General features: G+C 37.3%; 1 protein-coding gene across 2 annotated transcripts; it reads right to left on the bottom strand.

Moving 5' to 3' along the window:
- Positions 1–350: 350 nt before the first annotated feature.
- Positions 351–3,489, bottom strand: aqp4 (aquaporin 4). Of its 2 annotated transcripts, none has more exons than XM_085388347.1 (5): positions 3,398–3,489; positions 2,384–2,801; positions 2,086–2,250; positions 1,417–1,497; positions 351–843 (listed from the first exon to the last, which is right to left on the bottom strand). In XM_085388347.1, the coding sequence occupies exons 1-5, from the start codon at positions 3,487–3,489 to the stop codon at positions 619–621; spliced, it is 981 nt and encodes a 326-aa protein (XP_085244473.1). In that variant the 3' UTR covers positions 351–618. The 2 variants fall into 2 exon arrangements, with proteins under 2 accessions (XP_085244473.1, XP_085244474.1); XM_085388348.1 differs by having other exon boundaries at positions 3,245–3,473.
- Positions 3,490–11,159: the final 7,670 nt, after the last annotated feature.

Here is an 11,159-nt window from a genome sequence, read left to right as displayed (position 1 = left end):
AAATCCTATAATAGATCACCTCTATTTCCTATCAGAAGCGTTATCATTTCCTGTGCTTTGTTGATGAAATGAGATTACTTGGAGATATTCTCAGCGACTTAACTCACAAGGAACACACATCCTAGACAGTTATTGGGCCACAGGGAGACATTATCCATGTGTAGATGAGCCAATACATCAGTGATCTGGACTTATCTTTTCCCCGGAGTCTACCACCTACCATAAGAAAGCAATGAGCCAAGAGGAATGGATAACAAAAAAACAACAACATATAGGTATCATTACTAGTTTTCTTATGGAGGCTGAAATATTAAGAAAGATGAATTATTAATGATAACTGAGTAGTAGAAGGTTTATTATTGCAACTTCACAGTTTTACATGTTCCAGATTGCGAGCACAATAACTGAATAATACTTGAACATAAACATAGATTAGCCAATTATCCTATAAAAAAGAGAAGATATGATATACAGCCAAGCAAACACTTACAAGAATATAGATCTATAAAACAAAAAAACAAGAAAAATATTTTATAAATAGTCTTAAGTTGGATAACCCCAAAGTTTGATTGTGATTGTGCTCTACAAATTAGTCTCCATTTCCAGTGCACGTGATAGTCATACTTCTCCTGTTAACATAACATCAGCTTTCTCCACGTTGATGTTATGGATGGAGCCGGGCTTGACGGCAATGTCCCCTGCCTCCACTTCCCTGTATTTCCCCGTTGGGTCCTTCTTGAAGACTTGTTTCATCCTCTTCTTTATCTCAGGGTCGGGGCAGTACAGGTACTCATACAAACCAGCAGCCAAGATACCTCCGATAATAGGTCCCACCCAGTAGACCTAACACAAGCAGCAAGACAAACACCTTAATTAGTCAATTGGTTAATCGGTGCCTTGTTAGAGGTAGGTATGTTTTGTGTCTGCAGGCTGAAGTGACTTCTGAATATGACGGCAGACACAGTGAGAACGAGTTACACTTGGTGTCATTCACATCATGGAACACCCAATTTTTATGTCGCTAGGCAAATTATTTTAATTAGCAAATAATTACACATTAATAAACTGTGACTTGACGCCTTGAAGGCTATGATGAGTTAAATAAATGGTCTGGCAAGGGTTCACTCAACTCATTCAATTAGGATTAGCACTTCATTGATCTCAGTTCAGCATTTCTAAAACTCACAACTAACTAGTCACCCTCAGTTGAAGCATTTTTTTTTCATTGAACCAACTTAAAGAGACACTTCGCACCTAAAAAGGATGTTTATACTGTATATTTAACATTTATAACATGTAAATTCCACACAGAAAGACTGACTTTTCTCTGCTATAACAGGGAAGAAATGCTGAATTAAATTTCGCCTGCACAAACTCCTTAAAGTAAGAATAACATCATACAGAAGGATCTCTCACCCAATGGTTCTCGAAGTTAAGTGTGACCATTGCAGGACCAAAAGAACGGGCAGGGTTCATGCTGGCTCCTGTGTATGGGATCTGCAATATGGATAATAATACTGATTTTAGTCTAAAAGGACTGTACATCATAAATTTGCATATTATCAATATGTGTGTGTGTGTGTGTGTGTGTGTGTGTGTGTGTGTGTGTGTGTGTGTATGTAAACAGCCCAAATGAGAAATCAGTTGTGCGTTGTGAGAGATGATATCTGTTTCCCTGTGCATTCATTTTCTCTGCAGGTTTCAGGAAGCCCCCAGAGATTGGTTGCCATGCGATGGCGTGTGGGTGTGAACACTGACAAGTGTGAGTATCACACATTCACGAATAGATGCTTGATCCACCTGCTCTTTTTCCACTGAAAAAGCTTGCACTTGGAAAAGAACTTGCACTGAAATTCTTTAATTTGGGAATGTAATGTGAGCTTCAGGTTAATCTTTAAATCTGTTTCACTGCTAGTTGTAGGAGTACTAGATGAGTCAGCTGATATGTAGATGTGGTTGCAGAAAATTTCTAAGGCTCTGATGTAGTTAAATTTTTTTATATAAGTGATCTGAATATACCATTCCTGTGAATGTGACATTGTTTCTATCTATATGTATTTATTTAACTTGCTGAAAGCTACTTACTGCAAATAAGTGCCCTATCACTACAGCAATACCAATAGCCAGGCTTGCAGAACCACCTAAGTCTGTGCGTTTGGGATCACAGGTGGCGAAGACGGTAAAAACCAGTTCAAATGTGATCAGGAGCTCCACAAGAAAGCCGTGTCCCACGGATATGGTGGGATTCACCTAGGATTCAGAATCAGAATACCTTATTAGGAAACAATGCGGTTGGGAAACAAATGATGAAAAGAAACAATAGGAACAATAGTAAAAACCTATTTTACATTTATCATAACCATAATAACAACCAAGTTCTTACTGTGGTCACACCAAAGGACCCTCTGGCAGCAGTAGGTGTGACTAAGTAGAGAATCCCAGCTCCTGTAATAGCTCCCAGGCACTGAGCTGCCACATAGAACACAGCCTTTGCCAGGCTCAGTTTTCTAGTTACAACCATAGCTGCAGTGACTGCAGGGTTAATGTGTCCACCACTGATGTGGCCAAAGCATTGCACCATAGTGGCAATAGTAAGGCCAAAGCACAGGGAGATAAGGACTAGGTCAGCTGGCGGAGGCTTCTCCTCGCCTGCAGCCCAGTTGATGGTGGAGCCCAGGCCAAGAAGGACAAAGATGAGTGTGGCTAGGTATTCTCCAGACACAGCCCTCCAGAAGTCCTTGGTCCAGATCCCTTTAAATGCCACCATTATGTTCTGACAGTTACACCAGGACAGCAACCTCCTGGCAAAAAGAATAATGAGAAAAATGATTAGCCTACTTGTGGATTCCTAGTGTGTGCATGTGGCTGGAATTGTACTGAACCCTATCAGAGCAGCTGCCTTTGGGCAAAACATTTATAACTCCACTAGGGATTTAAGCAAGTGACTTTTCCATGACAAAATGCAATTGAGAGCATTCTTTAAACATTGTACATAAGGGCAAATTATCATTCTTAGAGTCAAAGCATACAACTTTTAATTGCTGCTACTCAGTGGACTTTAACCAGGATGAGGAAAGACTGTACATTGTTTGAGTATTAATGCTAAAAGGAATCTGTTTTGTACGAATTCAAATATCTGCAAAACAAAAATGTACGTTCAAAAAACAATATAAGACCTGCAAACCTGCAGGACAACAAACAATAACTTTGAAAAAAAAAATACAAACAAAAATCTAAAACTTACCGAAAGCAATAATGTATTCTCTCTCTCCTTGTCCCCATAACGTGAAATATATTTCATTCATGCGTCCTGATGATCTTTTCAACCAGCAGAGACACTTGACTCTTCATTTTATCTACTGTACAAGTTGTAATTGCTGTGACCTGCAGTACTTACAGAGGAGCAGCAGGTCGTGCGTGCGCAGGGTTGTTGGAGAAAGCAGGTCTGTCAGATGAGCATGATCCACTCATTGTGCCCTGGGATTGCATCCAGCAGCTTTATTAGGTTACTACCCGAGCATCCCCTCACAGGAATTAAACATCCTGCTCAGGAGGAGGAGTCAAGAGATTTGCCTGGTGAGCAAACAATATCTTTGATGCACACAGTGCAACTGCACATTTACTCATTCAGTGTCAAATCGCATTCATATTGGAGCTTTGAAAACTTGCAGGAGTAAGAAGAATATTTACAAATGATTATTTTTTAAGGTGCAAAGTCACCAGTTCAGAAAAGTTGTCAAATAAAAAATAATAAAATAAATCACTCACTCAACTTCATCTGTTAATGACCCAAAAGTGTTAGAAACAAAAAAAATCCTTTATATCTTTAAGTTTTTACTCCTTCTCTGCTGAATCTCCACTTATGTGCACACACACTAGGCGGAGTTTGCTCATGGGAACAGAAAAGGTTCCCGTCAAAAGTCACAACAACATCTACATTCTTGCACTTTACAGATGAAGTCAATAGGATAGGGAGTCTGTGCACGTGTGTGTTTATGTGTGTGTGTAATTGGAGTGACATATTTGTCACAAATGCAAAGAAACAAATATTATTTGACACTTCTGAGGTCTTTAACGTTCATTTGACAGCTGGGTCAAACTGACCCAAACAGTATCTATGCCATATAAACATGCAGGAGGGTTTGCAGGTTTTCATCTTTTACGGTGATTACACTTATTAATCCAAGCAAAGAAGTTTTACACTATTAAAACTATTTAACTATTCGGTTTAAATATGCCCCGGGTCAAATTTACCCAGGAACATCACTACTGTTACTGAGAGGCGAACACAACAGGAGGGTTAAATGTGTTCAGTAACAACCAGACAAGCAATATTTTAAACCCTTTTTACTGTTTTTCTGCCTTCTACATCTCTTCTTCACTCCTCCTCACTGTTATCTATCTCACTGTCCTCACTGTCAGAAATGATTTCCCTAACATGCATTTGATAATATGTCATAACATTCAAACCAACCTCAAACAAGTGTTAGAAAAACATCCATTACTGCAGAGTGTTGGTCTGAATCGGAGAAAAGTGAATTTCTAAATATGCTAAATTAAGTAAAACTGAAAAATCCTGACAGGAGGCTTCTCTGCTCCTTTACTACTCCTATTACTTTGTTATTACTATTATTATTATTACTCTTCTTTTGGCTTCTCTTCACTGGTTGTCAATAAATTTTAGGTTTCAATTTAAAATTTCAGTTTGAACTTTTAGGGCTCTACATGGTAAAGCTCCCCAGTGTATCTCTGACCTGTTGAAACCTCATGCTTCTTCCCCAGCACTTAGGTCTTCAGGTCAGAGGTTGCTCTTGGCCCCATGTACTCTGTTCCAAACACGTGGGGATCTGGCTTTTCAGGCAGTGGCACCAAGGTTGTGGAATTCTCTTCCACTGTCTTTACGCTGTGCAGACTCCACTGACTCTTTCAAAAAGCAGCTAAAGACGTCTCTATACAGACCAGCTTTTAATTAATTTGTTGTTTTATATTATTAATTTATTTTTATTTCTGGTATGGCACTTTAAAGAAACGTTCCAAAGTAAATAATCTTACCTTCTTCTTACACTTTATGACCATGCGTGAGAAAAGGCAGTTGAGCCATTGGTGCTTTGGTTGGTTGCAATGATTTAAGGAAAAAAAGGACAAACAGCTTGAAAATCTTCAAGCTGCCTGAGCTGAACTATTGCAGGGGAGCGTTAAACACAGACATGCTGAGTAGGTCACTGTAGCAGAAATTCTGACTGTATGTCTGACTGTATGTCATTCAAATGTTAGCCTTCATATCAGACAGCATACCTAACAGTGGTTAAATATGAAGCTGTAATCGCTAAACATAAAAGCAGTACTTTACTGATGCAGTGTATTGACACAACTAAATCAAACATGTTGATTAACTTTCTCTGACAGACATTCTTACAGTAGTTCTGGATGTCATTCAAATGACAGGCTTATCAAGCAGAGAGCATACAAAACAGGGGAAACTATTAAACTGTATTCGTTGAACATAAAAGCAGCACTTTCCTCCTGTAGTTTATTGACACGCTTCCATCAAACATGTTGATTTAGTTTCTGTAACAGACATTCTTACAGGACGTTAGGTTGGCATTCAAATGACACGTTTATATAGTAGGCAGAACATGTGATAGAGGTCAAATATTAAGCTGTAATCATTCTTGCTGTGCAACTGCCCATTTATAGTCACTTTAGATGTCCACCCGTTTATCACAGCCCATTTAAAAAGTTGTAAACAATAAAACCCCTCAACAATAATAAGGTATGGTAATCCCAAAATAGCTTGTTATGAAAAGATTGCCATATTTAGATCATTCAAGGTATTACAATAATTTCAGTGTAATATCTAAATATTACACTGAAATTATTGTAATACCTTGAATGAAAACAAGGTATATCAGGTTAAAAAACTATTCAAGCAAAATGTTTTGGCTAAAGTGATTTTATACAAAAATACATCATACTAAATATAAACACATACCATACCTAAATAAATACCATACCATAAATACTGCTTAAATATCTACATTAAAATAAGACAAAATTACCCTGATTCTATCAACAGTTAAAAATGTTATGATCATAACATAACATGAAGCTGTGAAAAGGATCATATACATAATTTACAGTTTTACTTTTGGTTCATTATGCTTCATAAGTCTTAGAATTTGTTAGTTTGATTTTTGGAATTTAGTTTTTAGATTGCAGATTTGCTACTGTATCTACTTCCACCATAAAAAAAACATGTGTACAGATCTCACACGCAATATTTTTTCATGTGAACTCATTCAGTTAGTTGGGGTGACAAGAGCAAATTAACAAAACAGGAATAAAGAGTGCTTTGTTTTGTCCTTTTGAACATCACCTCATTGTTTAAACAAGGCAAGACCTTTGACAAGACCACTGTGCAAAAGGTTTTGGGGATTAACCCCATTAACACTGGCCTAGTTCGACAGTCTGTTGGTATACACACATCCAAGTTATCAGCTTAAGAAGATGTGCAACGACCATTAAAACCATAAATTGTATGTTTACTTGAAGTGAAAAAGTGATCCCCTTAGACTGATTGCTAGTTTTGGTCCCCTTGTTTTGCACTGACTTATCAGTTCTGTCACTAGTTAGTTAACTGCAACCACCCAACCAACCCCATGATGTGATGTTCTGTACTTTAACAAGATGGAAATAAACGTTTCAGAACTTTAATTTTATGTACTTATATCCTCAATCCAGCTTCAAAGCACTTTAGCACTTTGTTATAACATAACACTATTAAGCATTAGTGAGGCTGTATAAGGCAAGTGCTTAAGTCATCATTTTTATATCACTACTGCTCCTTAATATGACATTTACAAATACAGATATGTTTATCCAACTGTTACTGTTATGCCATTACAGCTATCACTGCAGTACATGGTGTGACTATGTACAGCTATCAGTGCTACTATATCACTGCTAGTAATAATCCTAATCATAGTCATAATCATAGGCATAATAATATATCTGTATTTATAAATGGCATATTAAGGTTGTCGAATTATATATGAATGGTAAATTAAGCACTTTTTAATACCTTATCAATTAATAGTGTGACATTATTATAAAGTACTACCCAATAATGTTAATATGCAAAAGCTTAAATATGTGTTCAAACCGTACTATGTTTTTAAAACTGTAATGCTGAACTACAGTACTTGCATGTTAAAATGCATTAGGTTACATTAGATTTACGTTATCTGCAGTTACATGACATATCGTATCCATTTTTTGTTCGTGTTAGTGTTCATGTTATTGAACATGAGAGTTATGCAGCAGTTTAAGAGTCACAGCACACGGGCTGAGAACCACTGGTCCAGATTACAATAAAGCTGAATGCTACTTGATGTCAGCGATGTAAAAGTTTAAGCTGAAACTGCTATTGATACAAATAATTGCTTGGAATATCTTTTAGCTGCTGTGATATGAGCTCATCTTCTGTCACATCATTTGGAGAGTGACCTGCTGCTGCCTCACTCTCCCTGGCTGTTTCTGAAATTAAGGGTTTCACGGTGTTAAGCTGTGTCATAGCTCATTATGATGAATACGGTGTCACATCTAAGATTGGATTGCTGTCTTTAACAACTGCTCATACTTAATCCATAGCTAATCCATTCTTAACACGTTATCTATGAAGGTTGTTAACAACTGACATCCCCCAGTTTACGTTCTCTTTCTCTTCTTTTGGTGTTTTTTTTTTTTTTTTTTAAATATCTGAATTTGCTTTGTTGGTGAGAGACAATTTAATTGTTTACTTTGATTATTACTTAGAAATTAAAAAAAAATCATAAACTAAAACAAATATATGAATCCACGGTTGTTATAACCCCTCCTAGCATTAGGTTCTTAGCTAGTCTGTCCCACTTTACCCTCCAACTATGACCCCCAGCTAGATGCTGGTGGCATTGAGATGGAGTAGTGTGTGAGCCCTGAGTGCACATCTACAATGATTTACTTGTACTGCACATGTAACAATACAATTTTGTCAGACCAAACCTAATGATGCATTCAGTGACCATGTAAGTGACCTTGCTCTAGAAGGACTTTCCCCAAAAATTTTCAAGTGTTAATATAGTTCATGTGTTAGTATTTGTCTTAAAGATCCTTCACAGGCCAACACACCAATTCTGCTCCCTATCAACGAACAAAAAGGCCAACAACAAAGTAGAGGTGACTTTGACATACAGTAACTTGTGAGAATGCAACGAGAAAACACAATGCTTCTTTAACAAAGGAAAAGAAAGAAAAACATACACACTTTATCAAAATATATTACAGGATTTTGTTAACATAGTAAGAGTTTAAGATAAAATTCAGTTAAAAGTAACAACTGACAACCTCTCCTCTTCATCTCTCTTCCCATGTCTGTCTCTCTGGTGTTATCTGTGTTAATGTGTCACTAAGTTGCTATATAAATAATTCAGATAAAATCTTTTCACCTTTGTGTGTCCTACACACACACACACACACACACACACACACACACACACACACACACACACACACACACACACACACACACACACGCGCGCGCGCAATAACATGCAAAATCTCATTTATAGATGACTTATTAGTTGTTCTGCAAACACAACCTTTGCAGGACAACCTTTAGCTGTTTGGGCATGAAGGTTACAACTTGTAGAACTTTATCATGTCAAGGTGCAGTTGGGGGTATTTTGAATTACTGCTAATCAGTGTACACATAACATGATTGATCCACTATTCACTATAAATTTCAGAAGTTAAATTTTTGTCTCTGAAGTTAAAATCTCATTCATGACATAAAGCCATATAGACATATATTGTTATTGTCATTCATCACGCTTGAGTAATGCCAGTAATTACCTTCGTGCAAGTCCAGCCAAAAAACAACACAGAATGAGTAGTTTCATAGAAGAAGGATTTCTCTTCTTTTGATTACTCTCAATTAAGAAAAACAAACAAAAAAAGTCACCTTATGCATAATCTGATAATTATGCATGCATACAGTATTATTTACAATGCTAAATATGGCCACCAGGCTTTCTCATTTTACACTGAAATTTATATCTGCGCACTATACACACTTGAATATTGATGAGCTACATAAATCGTTTAAAACAGTTACTTAGTATCATGTGGGGTTCTTTTCCTGGATTCTGTTTCAATAGTTCCTCCAGGCGTCACACACATCAGAGGAGTCCCTTCTTTACTAATTAAAAGCTTGCTTTAATTCTTCAGATTTGCATGTCTTTAAATTGCAGTTGAGTCGCTTAATGTTTGTTGATATAGTATGAGTTGTGTTTGATTAGGGAGCTGTCCCCTAGATTATGCTGTTCAGTTTCAAATTAAGTAATCTTTAAAGAAAGGAGTTCTTATCGCACTTGTGAAAGTGAAATGTGGATTGTGTATATTCCATAAGATGACACTGTATTAAAATATTTGAGCTTTTAATACTTTGTGTATTCACTTTTACTCTTCATGTTTGTCATAGAAGCTTCTAACTTTTAAACATGTGCATACGAGCCATCAAACAAATACAACAACTAAGTGGATTTCATTATCACTTTGGGTATTATTTACCATTTACACATGGGCAGTGCTAATTAATACTTAATACATATTTATTTCAGCTGTAACCTTGGGAATTTATGGAGAGCAACGCTGGCAAACTGTCTCTAGTAGTGAACAACTTGCTTGGTAATGTTGCCATGCATTGTTAGGCAGAAGCTACTGTCTTTGTTATCACTGCACCACGCCAAGTTCTCTACATGCCACAGTGAAGAGAATCCCAACACTGTTATATAATCTATAGGCTTGCCTGGGAACCAAATGTGAGGCCTCTTTTCAAAACTTGTGAAAGGGTTTATTCTTATGGAAGTAAATGAAGAAAACGAATGCTTGTAATGGTCCTGGACTTTGGACTCCCAGTGTTCTGCTTTTGGATTCATTATTAAGCACTCGCTCTTCGGTTATGGTTCTTGTGTTTTGTGGTTTCGAGTTATTTACTTAAAATCTGGGTTTGCTTTACTGCTGTTACCATTTGTTACTTATGGTTTTATGTTTATGTTTTCTTGTCTCTGCCCCTTTTATTTTAGGTTAACTATCATTTCTAGTTAATTCCTGTTGTTCGTTGGTATTCTGGGGATTTTTAATTCATTTGTAATTCTGTATATTCTGTTTGTATCAGGTGTTTGGTATTCCTAGTACCTTGCTTTTAATTTTAAATCCCCAGGTCTCGTCTAGTTCAGGTGTGTCTAGTTTCCTTGGCGTCTCTAGACTGCCCTAATTAGTCTTCTGTGTATATCTAGTCACAGTCTAGTCACAGTGGTGCGTGTTCTTGCTTCCTGGCCTCATGCCCTTTTAGATTTTGTAGCTTTCTCAGTTTAACACAATGAAAGGCTAGTTTCTGTTACCTAACCTTCTTTCTGTGTGCTCCAATCATGACTGTGCTTCAAAAGCTTCTTTGAACTTTGAAATGCAGAGAAAAATGTGCAACAAAATGGATTCATGCAAGTGAATGATGCAGCTAGTACATGCATGCATGCAGCATAAATGGTTTCTCTGCAATTTAAACCTTTTTCTATCCAAGTCAGTGCGCTGTATCTTTTCTTATTTCCCCTGAAATTGTATCCTAGACTCACAGACCAGAGAACTGGATATCCAGTTTCTGCTGTTATTTTATAGAAAATGGCAAACCAGTGAGGTGAATCAGCACAACACAGAAATGCCTGCACAGTATAAGTGGCTAGCAGCTTAACATGAGTCAGCTGACCACACACACACACACACACACACACACACACACACACACACACACACACACACACACACACACACACACACACACACACACACACAGACGGACACACAGAGAGAGAGAACAGATTCTTCTCTTTCTTTATCATCTGTTCTGTTTCTCCCTGTCTGTTTCACAGAGGGACCCAAAAGACCTTGAGATTATAGCGCTGTTAGACAAAAACAACTTGAAAGGATCCCTCTGTCTTCTGCTCTGGGGAGGGAGCACATTCCATGTCAGCTTCATTACTCCTATTCAATCATGCAGAGAGCATACTCAGATTTTCTACTTGGGCTAACTTAAGCAAAAAGCCTCACTGCTGGGGCAGAAATATGGA

This window comes from Rhamphochromis longiceps, linkage group LG18 (assembly GCF_057381845.1).
Source record: "Rhamphochromis longiceps isolate RC_006_pf linkage group LG18, R_longiceps_female_GT1.1, whole genome shotgun sequence".
NCBI classification, from domain to species: domain Eukaryota; kingdom Metazoa; phylum Chordata; class Actinopteri; order Cichliformes; family Cichlidae; genus Rhamphochromis; species Rhamphochromis longiceps.
The sequence above is the reverse complement of the archived record's forward strand: the minus strand, read 5'-3'. Positions and strand labels throughout refer to the sequence as shown.

Coding starts and splice junctions, on each gene's coding strand:
- aqp4 (XM_085388347.1), bottom strand. CDS start 3,489: ATGCAATCCCAGGGCACAATGAGTGGATCATGCTCATCTGACAGACCT. Junction 2,251..2,383: donor GGTCCTTTGGTGTGACCACA/GTAAGAACTTGG, acceptor TCTGAATCCTAG/GTGAATCCCACCATATCCGT. Junction 1,498..2,085: donor TGATAGGGCACTTATTTGCA/GTAAGTAGCTTT, acceptor TCCATATTGCAG/ATCCCATACACAGGAGCCAG.